Source organism: Xenopus laevis, chromosome 1L (genome assembly GCF_017654675.1).
Source record: "Xenopus laevis strain J_2021 chromosome 1L, Xenopus_laevis_v10.1, whole genome shotgun sequence".
Lineage (NCBI taxonomy): Eukaryota > Metazoa > Chordata > Amphibia > Anura > Pipidae > Xenopus > Xenopus laevis.
In genome coordinates, this window is record NC_054371.1 from 84,208,674 (window position 1) to 84,224,909 (window position 16,236).

A 16,236-nucleotide genomic window follows, 5' to 3' on the forward strand; every position below is an offset into this window, starting at 1 on the left:
TTGTGCCTAGGCCTGGAATTGTCAAAATGATTAAATGTCAGTTATTTTTTATGACTCATCATACTGGTGTTTCTGGCCCTTTTATAGTTCTGTGACACTGTGCAGTAATGTATGGTCTTTTATACATGTTTACTAAAGGTAACGCTTGTTATAATTTATCTTTAATTACACCTACCGTATATACTCGCGTATAAGCCGAGTTTTTCAGCACCCAAAATGTGCTGAAAAACTCAACCTCGGCTTATACGCGGGTCATACCGTAGATACGCTCCTTCTGCGGCCCCAGCAGGACTGTCTGTGACTGACTGTCACGATCGCCGCCCGGAGCAGGTCCAGGAGCTCCGGGCGGCGCGTCCTTCCCTGCCGGCGTTCGCTCCCAAAATGGCGGCGCCCATGGCCGCCACGTGGAGCTCCTGGACCTGCTCCGGGCGGCGATCGTGACAGTCAGTCACAGACAGTCCTGCTGGGGACGCGGAAGGAGCGTATAGCCGAGAAGGAATAAGAGGGAACATTAGGTGGGCCCCCAGGGCCTCGTCAGCCCAGATCCACTCCTGCGGCTGGCAGAGCTGCTTCTTGCCTTCACTCCTTCCTGACCTCCCCCACTCAATAGCAGCTGTAATACACATGAAGAAGGTAAGCACTGGGGGAGAAGGGGGGACAGAGGGGAATTTGTGGCTGGGGGCCCCGTGCGGGTGGTGGGGAGGTAGTGTGCAGCCTCTGATTCCATAGTTTTCTGTTCCATAGTTTTTGTTACTCCTTTTTCTCAAAATTGTCTACAAACTTCTCAATATGATTTTATCTGTTAAATCATTTCTTTTAAATGTAAAAATGAGCTGACTTTTATGTCTCGATATTCACATTTTGAAATCTGACATGGGGCCCCTAGGCTTATACACGAGTCAATACATTTTTCCAGTTTTCTTAGGTAAATTAGGTACCTCGGCTTATACACGGGTCGGCTTATACACGAGTATATACGGTATTTACCTTAGAGAGTCAGATATTGTAGTTACTAACATGTATATGGATAGGACAATTGCAATCTAGTTTCACATCCAAAGCTAGTTCATTTCTGTTGGATTTATGCAAATATATTCCTAGTAGTATAGTTTTGGCAGGGCTAAAAATGGACATAGGAGGTTTTCACACTGGGCTGTACATGGATGGCCCATACTGCATTTCTATTATACAAACGTATGACATCTCTTCTTTCCAGTTTCTCTCTGAAGGCTCTCTTCATGACAAGACCCTATTTTATTTCCAGTTATAATGAGAGTCCACAACAAAAATGAAGGAATTGGGAGCAGTTTGACAACAGCAAGGTGGTAGGGATCTGATTCATACTGTATCCATAACAACATCTGGTGCTTTCCACAAAATGAAGATATTCTTGCAGCAGCTTTCAAACACAAGGAATTCTCATAGACTTACAGATTATAGAGTTTTGTATATGTAAGGTTTGGAAACGGTACTCTGCAACTGTTGGGATTCAAGGTTCTAAGCTCCTTTACTATCTGAACTGACCTTTAATAATGTTGTAACTGTTTCAAAAATTCATATAAAAGGTAGTCCTCCTCCTTAGGGTTATAGAGTTTTCAGCATGCAGCTTCTCCCTATTTGATTGGTCTCTGAAAAGGCCATGCCACACTGGGAAGTAGTCTTTTTAGGTGATTGCCAAGCAGCATAGTAACTGCAGTGCAGCATGTCAAGCTACTACCTCCAAATCCTGGCTGAGCTTTTTCCTTAGGATGTGCTGTAGGAGTACTGCTCTATCAATTTCCCATGACACGGATTACATACTCGCTCAGGATTAATAGATGAAGGTAGAGGCAGTTCGTTTGCTGAACATGATGGGCAAAATATTCCTCCACAGTTTTTGCATACATTCTGTGAAAAAGAAACAAGAAAAAGTGAGATCTTATTTAGTCATCAATCAGTACGGTAAATGGACTGCTACAAAGCAGCAGTAAAGCAAATTTCTGGCAGGAAGGCATACATATTGTTTCCTGTTTCCAAAGAAGCCCAAAGTTGCCTTATGAGGAAACTTCAGCCAATTTCACACCATGTATGTCTTCACATTACAGCTGGTGAGAAAGAAACTATGGTGCACTTGTCGTCTGCAGTAGCACAGATTTATCACAGGAAACAAAATATCTGGTGTGCCAGGTCCCCAAAGGGCAAATAATGAAATCGCAAGCAAAACACAAACATGTGGTAATAGGAGAAGTACAGGGAGAGGGACCTTTGCAACACAATCAGGGAGTCATGGACATACTTCGTGAGAATGGCTTCCTCCATAAAACACCAGTCAGTGCCAACACAAACCAAGTGTAATATGTAGGGGAAGTTGGGCTCTAAGGTGTTCAAGCACTGCACCTGACAGTATTTCATACTAAAGAGACAAAATGCAGTTTCAGCACACAACAGACCTATAGTATATTTAAAGTAGTACAGCCCTATAAGGGGTCTATAACTGTACCTGTTTTAACTGAAGTTGGAAAGTGGGGAACTAGTAAAATTAAGTTTGTGAAGCCTTTGTGATCATATTTGAGAAGGAAAATTGCTACTCAGTTGACCCATCAATTTATTTGTATACATGGCCAACATCATATCAGACATAATGCTTAAGTCGGGTCTCCATTAACAGCATCCCAGCCACGCTGCATCTCAGTGACAGTTGGTTTTTGGAGGAACCTTGTTTCAGTTGCTATGGAAGAACTTTCCATTAGGATGGGCTTTTTGCCCACTGAACAATCTATGGTAGCAGAACAACTGGATGAATACAGAGAAAATCTCTAAGCTCTGAAAATGCATAAAATAAATTAAAATTAGAAATGCTAATTTTTATAATAAGTGATCGGGTCATCATTTCAGGATAATCCTGCGGCAGGAGGCTGATTTATAAAAATTGCCCAATTGTGCAATGCTCCACTAATGATACTGTGAAACTAGCCTGAAATGATCTCCTGGCTACCTCTCTATGGGGCAAATTTACTAAAGGGCGAAGTGGCTAACTTTCGCAACTTCGCACTCTAACGCCAGGCATATTTTCGCTCTGGCGAAAGAGCGTTACTAATTCACTAAGTTTTTGTTTTTACTGAACATTACCTCTATCGCCAGACTTGCCTTCGCCACCTCAGACCAGGCGAAGTGCAATAGAGTAGATAGGACTTGGTCCAAAAAAAGTTGAAGTCCCAAAAAACGCTGGCGTCTTTTCCTTTTTACAGGGTGATAGGCTGAAAAAGATCGTAAATTTTTTTTGGGTACCCTCCTTCCCCCCTACATTTCCTAACATATGGCACATAAACTATACTGTGGGCTCATGTGTAGGGCAATATAACACCTCTATTTTAATTTTATTAAGGTTCCCTGGGCTTGTGTAGTGTACTGTATTTGCTGCAACATCCATTGAAATTTAACTTCCCGCCGTATGCAAATTATCTAGCGCAACTTTGCTATGCATGCCATGGTAACGTTAGCGCAACTTCGCAACTTAGCGAATTAGCATTGTCTGTGCCATCGGTGGCGAATTTTCGCCCGTAAGTGAATTTCCCCCTATGCCTCTCTCCTGAAGCTGTGGACACTGCCATTTAAGGAACTGTCTGCAGGAATTACCTTTAAAAGCAAGTTGCTGGATTCTGATTGGCACAGTTGGCACACCTGAGAATTACTGGTTTCTAGAACAGGATCCTATGGCAAAGAACAAATAAGTTATTAGCTTTACTTACTCATGCAACATCACAAATACATATCTCATCTGATTTAATACATATGGGTATTAGAGTTAGGCTAAGACACATTAGCAACCTTGACTATGCAGACAAATATGCAGTATCAGCGTTGGATTTATAAAAATCTGCTGTCAATATATCCTACAGCTGCACAAAGCATTTCATCTGGATTTTTTTAGGTGGGGTGTTGGCTTTTGGGTAATATTTAATACGGGTTCACATGGTAGTAAAATGTGCCTCCCTAACCAGTTTTAATAACGTGCGGTATCTTACTACAACAGAATATAGCAATTAAAATGTGATGGTTATAACCAATATTTGGTTCACATTGCTGAAAATAAATATATTGTATAATTGGATCCCTATAGAAAAAGATAAAAAAGCCACTGGCTTAGGGTTTCCGTGTGTCTTACCAGCTTTGCAAATATGCAAAAAGCTGTTGGTCTATAACAAATACTTTATTAAAAATAACAAAAAAACAACAAAAAGGAGTGTAATAATCCCCAGTGACAATGTAGTACATTATTTCTTGGAGGACTTGGTATCATGGACATGGGTCCAACAGTCTCTTAAGGCAGTTTTTGGTGTCTATTCCACATTTGCTAAGCTCCCTCGATCAAAATCATGAATGACTTATAGGACAAAAATTAGTTACTAACCTCACTCTCCGATATAACAGATGATGAAGATGATAATGAACTGTAATGAAACAAAAAAGAAACAGATCACCAGAGTTTTATTTACAAAGGATTTTGGGTAATACAGCAGTTATAAATACTTTTAGATGTCAAATTGGTTAACACGGTTACTTTAAATAAGCACAGATTCTGTTTCAGGCCATTTATATGATTAAATCTAAATCTCATAGACTGCAGATTTCAATGATTTATAAGGAAGTATGTGATTATTCTCTAATGGCATTATCACAATCACTTTTCAATGCATTGCTTTAGTGATTGTGCTAATTAAAATGGAATGAACGTTGGCAGTTGCAATGTTATTGTTTCTGCATAATAAAGCAAAGTGTTATTAAACAAATTTTAATGGCTAGAAATAACAGCCCTTGTTTAGCACTAGTACACAGTGGAGTCAATTGTACTTAACACTATTCTACAGGAATAACAGCATACATTTGGTATTCGTCTTTTTGTTCTCAAGAGAGGAAAACAACTGAAGTATCAATGCCCAGCTGAGTAACATTTTCCTAATTGTTGGTTATTGGCTGTGGATAATAAAAGTACATACTTGCTCATCTGGGATTCATTCTTCTCATACACAGCACTCTGCGCTCTTTCAGAACCATCCACTTCTCTGTACTGATGTATATCCTGAGCATTAAAAAGGAAACAAACACACAAAAAGCAATATTACATTATGGTTACAGAAAACAAGGCCACGCACACCAAATTCTGTTAAAGAAAGATACAAGGCCCTACATTTATTTGAATTCTAAAAGCATTTATGCAGGGCACAATGTTTAGGGGCCAGTTACCTCCCTTATTAAGAGCTCATTTCTGCAGCAGTAAGTGCAGGACACCCAAAATACAATATGAATACAGGACAGTTATATTAGAGGAGTGCATGCATTAAATTATGCCTGATATGTGTTAGATTTTCCAGACAACAAATATTGTAATTGACTTTTGATGTAATATCAAGGATATCAGAGAATGTGTTGGGAGAGGGTCCGCATAAACCATGAGCTGCCATTATTTAGAATAATAACGTAGAAAAATGTATCCTATTTATACTTGGGGTAGTATCACAAAGTAACCCTAATGGCAACTTAAAGGGGGGGATATAGACCTTTACAGTGTTAAATTACCAATGTAATTTGTGGATGGAACTGCTCTCCCCCCTAAAGTATACATGCATAGCAAATAAAGCAACAAACAGAACCAATTACTATTTGCAACAGAAACAACAAAATGTGTGCAAGAAACACACCTCTGTATGAAGCAAATTTTATATGGTACAACCAGCTTGTAACCTGCCCAAAGAGTTAAGTACGGATGATTATGAAGGTTATCATTTGCCCAGGTCATGATATATCTAAGTGTGGTCATTTAAAATCAGCTGGACTTGATGAGGAATCTTGCAAACATATCCATAGCCTCCTTAAGAAACTTTGGGACCTCGTACAAGTTATTTATGAACACAGGAATACAGTCCCAACATTTTTGGCCTGCCCCTTGTGTGTCTAACCAAATGACCAACAAGCAGGTAGGTTTTGCTGGGACAAAAGGTTGAACTTGGATGTATTTTTTTTTCAGTCACAAAACCATTCATAGTACTGAAAAGCAGCAGTGTAACTATAGATTAAACTCTTTACTGCTGGGTGCCAAGAAACTATAGGGGGCTCGGTGGGACCAAATAATCTTGCTGTGGGGCCCAATACCTAGTCAATAGTAGTTCATATAAGTAGTAAAAATATTAAAAACTTCCAGTTTTTGAGGAAGTTACCTCAATTGCATAAGTTTTGACATAACTTATACATGTATATATGTAACTTACACAATTTTCATAACTTTCACAAAGCAGCCAGGCCTCCCCCTTGGAAGTGGATTTCACTGGGCCTGGCACAACATTACCCAATTTATGTTCAAGCTGCTTTTTTAGTTTGGTGTGAGTTTAGTCTGAGAGCAAGTGGCACTCCGTTATACAACTGTCAATCAGACAGTCCAATTCAGACAAATGCAAGTACATTGAAACATCTTCAAGATCCTTCAGCAGCAAGTCCAGTTGATTTATATGTACCACTACTATATTTCAATCATAATTGTGTTGTTATTTCAAGGAGATTTGCAAGACGGTTTCTTATATCTTCATTCACATAAATGATTATGCTAAGGACTGCACTATTGTGTACACGTGCTTGTAAAAGAGCAAACCAATATTATTTTTCTGAGAGAGTTGGCATGTAACATTGCATATAATTCCACTAGAACAGTGATCCCCAACCAGTAGCTCGCGAGCAACATGTTGCTCTCCAACCTCTTGGATGTTGCTCCCAGTGGCCTCAAAGCAGGTGCTTATTTTTGAATTCCTGGCTTGGAGGCAAGTTTTATTGCATTAAAACCAGGTGAACTGCCAAACAGAGCCTCAATGTAGGTTGACAATCCACATAAGGGCTGCTAAATGACCAATCACAGCCCTTATTTGGAACTCCAGGAACATTTTTCATGCTAGTGTTGCTCCCCAACTCCTTTTACTTAAGAATGTTGCTCACGGGTTGTAAAGGTTGGGGATCCCTGCACTAGAATATATTTTTTTATTACTGTGCATTCAAAACAAACAAAAATCCTTTTCCCTTTTCAGCATTTTTGCCTTAATCTTGCTCATTTGAGGTCCCATTCTGAATGTGTATTCAGTACCAATGCTCCAACTGTGAATGCTTTGGAAACTGCAGCTCCCGACTGTCTCCATTATTCTAGCTTTAAATCCAGATACAAAACACTCTGCTCCATTAATCCAGCTCTAACTCGAGAGGTATACTACAAAAGCAATATATACATGCTCCATGAGATTGGCCACTAACCATCCTTACCCTTGCTCACAAACAATAGACTAGGAGGACACATATGTCATGACATATTAAATAACTCAGCTATTTGAAATACAGTTAAATACACCTCAATTACCATTTTTTTCCCGTTTCTTTGTAGAAGCCCTCCCATAGGTGATGTTTTCATTTCAGGGGATCCTTTATGATTACCAGAAAAGTGTCTATTTCTGTCTTTTTTCAGTTCTGCTTCATACTGAGAACTAAAGTAGAAAAGAAAACAATTGGTTCTTCATTTATCACTGTAGATAGAATGTGTTTCCTAAATTAGGTTAGGTTATATACAGTAAACTGCAACCTTGTCATAATTCTCGAGGTAGAAAAACAACATACCCATGAATTTTAAAATTACGCCCACACCATTATAAATATTAAGCACATTTTTAAATAAAAGCATTGTATCATTCAACCATGGTATATTTTAGTTACTTTGTCTGTCCATAAGTATACATAAAACACTGTACATCATAATACAATTATGGGGTCTATTATCCAATTCCGAAAAATGCTTGGTATCGAGTTTTCTATATGAGGGGTTTTACCACGATGTGGATCACAATGTCTTAAGACTGGATTTGTGCTTAGTTAACATCAACAAGGCACTGTTTTGTTTTATTACAACAAAAAAAGCAAATCAGTCAAAAAGGAATGGTTTATTTAAAAAGGATACTGTGGCACAGCTTTCTGGATTACATGGCTCTGGATAATAGATTCCATACTTGTAATATTTACACAATAGATATTTAAAGCTTACCCCAAACCAGTAAAGCAAAATGCACTCTGATTACTTTTTATTTGGTTCTCTGGTTTGGAAAAGGGGCCCAACAGCGATTCATTATAATATTTAAAGGACATTATACATCAATTGTAGATTTTGAGAATATCTTTTCTTGCTGAATAAAACAATTATATTTCCATGTCTGAGAGATGCTTAGTTCAGAAGTCATTGCTTGAAAAATGGTGCCTAATACCTACTGACTAATTCGGCCTCAAGAGGGCAGCGTTTCATTATGTTGAGCTATTTCAACACATTATTATATTTTATTTTTATAGTACTGACAAATTCGGTCTGTTTAAGTAGGATATAGTTAGACTTTCTATATGGTTGTGAGGAAACTGGAGTACCTAGAGAAATTATATATATATATATATATATATATATATATATATATATATATATATATATATATACACACACACACACACACACACACACACATACATACATACATGCATGCATACATACAAACTCTCAGAAAGTGCCTTGGCTAAAATTAATCTGAGCACTTAAATTTCAAAAACGGAGGAGAAAAATACATTTTAAACAGTATTTGCCCCCCAACATTTTTAAAATGGAGTAAAGCTCACAGTAACTTTCCCCCTTTCCTCCAACCTCCATTCACCCCTATGCCAATGTGTTTTTACTTCACATTTGCATAATTTTCCTAGTTTTTGCTTATTGAATGAGACAATATATTTTCTATATATTTATTAAATGGAGAAGTAAAGCCATCCTGAGAATGTTTTAGTTTTAGTACCAGTACACAGCCCCCTCCCCAACATTACTGACACTTGTCCCAATTTTTCTGTGCCCCATGACATGTCCACAACTACAGATTTGTTCAGCAGTGTTGGCCACAATTTTTAGCTGTGTCAGTTCTGTTCCCAACATCCATCTTGCTGATCAGCAAGCAGCACATGTACGCTGGTATATCTATAGAAATAAGTCAAAGCAACTGGACTTGCTGTGTTTTTCTAGAAGACATTTAACCAGTCATCCAACTGGCTTTCTCAATTCAGAATTGAGAAAGCCAGTTGGATGACTGGTGAAACGTCTTCTAGAAAAACACAGCAAGTCCAGTTGATTCGACTTATTTCTAAAGATATTTTTCATTTATTGTTTTACAATAGGTAGAATGTATATTTAATACAAATCCTATTAATTTCTTTATTATATTTATAATTTGAAGAGGCTGCACCACTCATTAATTTATTTTACTCTTGTGGGAAATGTTAGCAAATATTCATTTGATCTCATCATTTGAATCTTTCCTTCCACCACGTGCCTCTTAGGTACTACATTATAAGAGGGCTTGTAAGAGAAATTGTTTGCCCCCTAGTAGATATGGGTCATCACATATTTATAACTGGGACTCAGTATAGATTGTGTTGTACAGAACAGAAATCAACAGCAATGAATATGTATAATGCATGATCTATCTGTGACTACCTTACCTTATAACATTGTCAATATGTACATCTGACTTGTAAACTATGTTGAAGTTTAAAGACATTATGTTAATATCTTGAGATGGAAGAAATTGTACCTGATCATTGCTGGAATAAAAAAAATAAAAAAAAATAAAAAAAGTATAGAGTATGTTATCTTAAGACATATTGCATCTAGAATAGTAATTTACTTTTGCAGTTTTTAGTTTTATCGTTGCTATTTCAATAGTTTTTTTTGTTCTTTAGCACTTGAATCGTTTGACAGCATTGCACTTGGACTCATTTAAAAAGGTGTAAGAGCAGTCACGGCTGCCATAAAAAATATTATGGAAATATTAGCCAGGCACACAAATAAATCAGTACCCTATGGGTTTAAAATCTTCACATAGTTAACAGTATCCTTGTTTTGTTTTACTATGCAGCAATGCTTGAACTAAGCATCTCTCAAACAAGGGAATACCCTTATTTTACTTGCATTTACTGAAAAGTGACTAGTGAAGTCAGAATTGTATGAAGTTCCATTAAAAAAGAATTGAACCCACTGTCAGTTAATGATGTGTGGGAAACAAATACTCAAGCCCACATAACCTTACCTTCACCTCAACCCAAACAGATGGTTAGGTTGAGTGGGGCCTGCCACTGACATCACAGCCAAGGTAATGCACAAGGGCGCTAATAGCAGGTCTAACAACATTAAAAGCTGGAGCCCACTACCTGCCTGAACCTGTGGGTCTCATATATTCACACACACGCCTAACGCCTGTATGTGTATAGACACATAAGCATTTAAGAATAATATTTTAGCCGCAAGTTCCACAATACATACGTACATATATACAACACAATCAAATTGCAATGCACCATCACCCAAAAATACAGTTTTTATGCAATTATTTGCAGGTTGTGATACCTTATGAGACAAGAATCTTCACTGTTACTTTTTGTACAGTGTAAAATAGTGAATGTCACAGAAAGGAGCATTATAAAATGATGCTCAATGGGCAGATGAAAGATATTACCACCTGCAAAAGTCCACAGAACTAGGTTGCCCCATGGACATCATTAGAAATAGAGCAATAGATATCTTCACCGCTGCTTTCTGAGCTGATCGACTTCCAGCTGCAGACTCTCGATCTTGTCTCCGAACTCTTGCTTGAAGAGCTTGTTGGCTTCCTCTGCTGACTGGCGATCTCTTTCTGACGCACGCAATCTGGATTTGAGCCACATGAACTTGTGATAAAAACAAAAGCCATGGTGGGGAGGTGGGGGCAAGGGAAATGACTTTGACCAACAATGAAAACAAATCCAAAACTTAAATTACAGAATAAAGGGTAAACAGAAGGTAAAGGAAAAAGGAATGGTTACTTGACAAGAAAAATAAATTAAAAAGGTGAAATGAACAACATGATGATAAAAGGTTAAGAAATATCTAAAATCTTTTAACTCAGCATTGGTGAATCAGGCAAAAGACTATAAGATTTATTTATTATTGCACTGGGTGCAAAACTGTGTCCCTTGGAGTCCATGAACAGAACACTTGTTGCCAGGCACATTGCACTTTACAACTTGTCTGCCTGTAGCAAGTACAGGACACTCCCCCGTTTGCGCATCTGAACCAGGCAATCTGTAGGGTTCTGCTAGAAGTAATGTATTGTTAATTAGGGTTTTTTTTTTGCATATCTCTGTCAGTTCTAAGCAACACAGAGACACAATGCACTCTGCACTGCACAAGCTTCTACAGTGGCAAAATATTTACACTCACCTTGTTGTTAAAGAAAGAAGCATGCATGTATTACTTCTAGTAACCCTATTTCCATAAGGTGTGAAATTTACAAAAATCGAAGCAGATAATGTTTAAAAACCCCTTTGCAGAAGAGTATACTGCTGGTTTAGTTTGATTGTGCTCTCTGGTAAGAAGAAAAAGAATGCCACTTGCATTTCAATTTTAGATTTTGAATAGTTTAGTGCACAAAATAACAAACAAACAGATTTCTTATAACACTAAAACAGGCAAAAAATTATGTTCAGCAAAAGCCATATTTTAACTATTCTCACATGTATTAGCTAAGAGGTTATCCAAATAGCAAAAAAAATTGCTGGACAAGTAAAATCTATACAAGGCTCTAAGTTTAGTACTCAGTATGGACCTTATGATAATTGTTGAGACCAATAGAAAACTAAGATTTGATTATATGTAAACCACTTCTACCCAAACTATAAAGCAATAGGGTGCAACCCCTTATTATATTGGCCTTGACTGGAACATCCCTATATAAGGTCCAGTAAAACACAGTACAGTTCACACAAACTTGATTTTAAAAACTTTTATTTGGCAAATAGTTTGGAGGGCTTCTAACAAAGATTCCATCTATAGAGTGGAGGCAGGAAAAAGGGGGGTTAACAGAACAGAGGAGAGCCATGGCTTCAATATGCAGCAGTTTCCAAATCAACGTTAGGCAACATTTAACATGTATATAGTAGCTGTAACAAGGCAGAATCTTTTACTCCCTCTTGCTACTCAGTTGCTCTGTTAGTGTTGGTAGGGAGGCCTTGTGTTAATCGTCTAATGGTGCTTCTGTAGAAGTTTATGTGCTGTACTACTTAGTGTTTTTGCCTGCTTCACCAAATCTTTCTCACTGCGTTTTTATAGGCAAAGTTTAAAAATAAATCAAAAACAAAAGTTAGAATGTAGGACAAGGGTAAATTAATTAAAAAAACAGACAAAAAAGATCAAGAAAGAGAAGTCAGTAAAGTAGAATATAATAAAACACATTTCTGATAATTTAACATGCATAACTATTACTACAGTTCACTGAATAAATGCGCTGATTAAATTCTTGCAGCCCTATGAAACCACAATTTTGTGGATTTGCTTGTGGTGCCCATATGTGCCTCTGAACTCAGGTGAGAGCTCTGCTTGGTGCAGATCAGAATTAAAATACACAGAGGTGAGGGATCACGTTCAGGGGCTGGTGAATGCAGAAATTTTAATAGCAGCTCTATGTACTGTACTGCTAAAAATTAAATGAAACAATATTTTAGATCTTTAAAAGGTAACTTGTTACACTGAGAGCTCCCTCTGATGGGTGGCCATGTTGGGGCACATGCGTAAAGATGAATTTAATTCATGCAATTGTGAACATGCTTGTGACATAAGATTGATCGATGCACCCCCCCCCCACATGGATAATAGTACCCTCGAGGGGCAAACATAGCATTATTTCCCCCAACTGGGGTATCTGCTCTATTAGAATCAATTTTTTTTATGATATGGCCCTTTGATTAAGGCATTAGCTGTTTAGGAAGTTGCTTTTATTATGTAACACAGAAGAGGCTGAAAGGAGAACAAATGAAAACAGATTTCTATAAGCTTGATGAATAACACCAAAGAAATAAGAATGCACTGGTGCACAGAAGGAACTCTTCTTTGGTGGCCATGGGTTCTTTTTTTCTCTCTCCTGCCATTTTTTTTTCTTCCCTGGGATCCCTTGCTTTGTAGTAAACTTGCAAATGTGCAGTATAGTAAATAGGTAAATTTACTGAACTGCACATTTCCAAATGTAGAAGTCTGACCTATGCAGGGACCCCTTGTAAAAAAATGTACAATGTGGTACTTGAAAAAAAAATTGCACCAGCCTCTTTGTATAGAAGAGGAGAAGTGACCCAGTAAAAAATTATTGATTAGCTATTTTATGAAAACAAATTTAGGCTAAGTTTTAAAAATAATCTAATTTCTCATTCTGTTTCCATGGAAACATGGCCCATGCTCAACCTTTATTAATACATTGGGTAGAGGACCACTAATGCATTACCTCTGTTCCAGTTGTTTTACAGTAGCAGCCATCTGATTGGTCTTTTCCTCCAAACGACTGTTTAATTCACTCTTCTGCTTTAATGCAAGGTCTGAACCCTGTTAGAAAAGCAATAGATAATGCAAACTGGAAAATGTTTTCTAGCACAGAAAAAATGTTAAGCATTGCTTTATATTCAGTGTGTCCACATGGAACTCATAACTGAATTTGATATCTGTGCTTTTTCATAGCAGTAGTATATTTACAAAGTTAAAACTGAAATAGGCTGAATTACTGATCTGTTATAATGAAATACAATGCAGTAGTATACACATAAAATCATCATACAAGTCAAAACACGTATTCAGTTTATCAACATGAACTGTCTGTCTGGATCATTTTCGGCTACTAAGTTCCTGAAATTCTAACTCTATGATGTCTATATTACTTTTTATCTGTAGCTAATAGTTTGGTTGTGGTTATTCCTATTACTAGACTGAAAATCTATTTGCAATCAAGTTAGTTCATTTTTCTTATTACTTGAAGAATTAATGTAATTCGCCTGGTAAGCCAGCTTCAACTTCACTCTTCTTAATAAAACACTTTTTACTGAAGATAGTAGGACTGCATGTTTATTCAAATTCACTGCATGCTGTATTTGCAGAAGCTCACAGTCCTATTGGCTTCTGTAAAAAAAAGTTATTGTGGTTGGCAATATTGGAGTAGGCTTTGAAGTCCATTGTTAATTACATATATTTTTCCCACTCTTAAATTTTTATAAATATATTTTTTCTGGGGTGAACACTTTACTCCCAGACGAAATGTAACTAAAAGGGTTTCAAATCACAAATGCTACCATTTGCATTCAGGAAAATACAATACAAGAGAAGCAGGGCAAGGGGGTTCTATTACTAGGGTCACTGCAGAAGGTAACACTGCCTGTACTGAACAAAACTGCAATGCATAGCACAGGGATGTGCTTGATTGAGTGCATTTTCAAGACTCAACAGCGACACATACATAATCACTCTTTAACCTTTAGTTTCTCACCTGCAGTTTAAATGACAATTCATGCTTTAAGGCCCGGAGATCATCAAGCTGCTGTCTGAGAGCTGCTAGTGTATCTTGCTTTTCACAAACATCTTTATCCAGCATTTTCATTGCCAGCTCCATCTCCTGCCTCATTCCTATCTGCACTTCAAGTTCTTTTTCTACATCCTAAAATAAAATAGGAAAACATTTAGAAATTAATATACCATTTTCCCCCTAAAAAGGTGATAATTATTTCTGAATTTTATGTTATGCAGTTTAATTTAGTATGTTATTCAAATAATCCAGATTTGGAAGCCACCAACATCCTCATTCGTTACAAACACAGCTCTTTTGTTAGGCCATCCTTTGTGTGACAGTGACACTGCACATACTCAGATGCTATGGGCTACCTTTAATAGGCTAAGCATAAGGGTTATGGAAAACCTCAAAACCTATTTACTTAATTACCATTTACTAATGCTGCATTGCAAACATTAGGTTTCAGATGAAGTACAGAGATCCAAGCTTTGAGTGCAGCCTGATTTCAAATCTGGGTAAAAAATTTTAAAAATGTAGAATTATTGTATGGAAAATACTAAAGAAGCTTGATAGCTATAACATTTACTAGAAAATCATGAGAAACGTTAAATAAACCCAATAGGCTGGTTTTGTTTCCAATAAGGATTAATTATATATTTGTTTGGATCAAGTATAAGGTACTGTTTTATTATTACAGCGAAGAAGATCGTTTTTAAAAATTCTGATTATTTGGATATAATGAAGCGTATGGGAGACGGCCTTTCCATAATTGGGAGCTTTCTGAATAATGGGTTTCTGGATAATAGATCCCATACCTGTATTAGGTTTGCTAAACATAAAATAATGAAAATCCTGTTGATTTGATAATGCAAATCGACTTGGTATGTGCAAGAGGGGTGAAAACAAATGTCAGAAAATATCTGATGCAACTCTACCATCCTACTTTCCAGTGTATGATGGTAAAATAGAAAAACAGTCATTCTAATTTATACAATGAGATATTACAGCGGTTTTAAGATATTACATGGGCTGGCTTTTACATTTTGGTACACAAACTGGTAAGCTTGATATGTTTGATATAGCTAAAAATGTGATGTGAAAGTTTCTATAACTCTTATGTATCTCACATACGATGATGTTTTGTTTATTGTTCATTTGTCTTGGTGCAAAACAGCAAAATCTGTTTATTTTACCTTTATAGTGTTACCCTATAGTGTACATTCTGATTATACATGGCTGGTATTTGCATTTGGGAAGATTAGTTCAGAAAAGAATCAAAGCACCTTTGCAGTATCAAAGGCCAGATACAAAGGGTGATATTTTTAATCACATTGAACAACAAAAATAACAAAAAAGATATAAATGTAAACCTTTCTACTGTAGTTTTTTGACTGCAGCCTATGCATTTATATTGTGTAAATTACAAATAATGAATAAAATCATATATATTTTTCTGGTCCTCCATCATCTACAGCATTTTAATTGTAATTTTGAATGCTGGTGTCACTTCTGAAGTAAACGTTACTTGTCATCCCAGATTACATAAATAAAATGGCACCATAGCAGAGTGAGCCTGTAAAGGGTAAAGCAATCATACCAATCGTAACTGAGTCTCCTCTTTTAAATGTTTTTTCGCCTCACTGAGTGCTTGTCCATCTGCAGTCCGATCTTGTTTATTTACCTTTCATAACAAGAAAAATGATGTGTAAATTTATAATAATTACATTTTACTCAGTCAAGTTTCATATAATTTATTAAAGGGATGTTTAGTTCAGCTGCTATCAAACATTACATCAGAAATTAAGGCTTTTTCGTTTTCTTTCTATTTTAACTGTTTTTCTATTTTATTTTT

The 16,236-nt window shown here is 36.9% G+C and overlaps 1 protein-coding gene across 7 annotated transcripts in view; it reads right to left on the reverse strand.

Moving 5' to 3' along the window:
• Positions 1–703: 703 nt before the first annotated feature.
• Positions 704–16,236, reverse strand: part of rufy3.L (RUN and FYVE domain containing 3 L homeolog) — a 55,073-nt gene continuing 39,540 nt past the window's right edge. For 4 of the 7 annotated variants that reach the window (XM_018247390.2, XM_018247382.2, XM_018247406.2 and 1 more), the window contains 9 exons: positions 15,982–16,065; positions 14,364–14,531; positions 13,335–13,432; positions 10,613–10,732; positions 7,373–7,496; positions 4,977–5,059; positions 4,391–4,430; positions 3,616–3,690; positions 704–1,887 (listed from right to left, as the gene is read on the reverse strand). In XM_018247390.2, coding sequence (XP_018102879.1) covers positions 1,744–1,887; positions 3,616–3,690; positions 4,391–4,430; positions 4,977–5,059; positions 7,373–7,496; positions 10,613–10,732; positions 13,335–13,432; positions 14,364–14,531; positions 15,982–16,065 — 936 coding nt within the window. In that variant the 3' untranslated portion in view covers positions 704–1,743. 7 annotated transcript variants of the gene reach the window in all.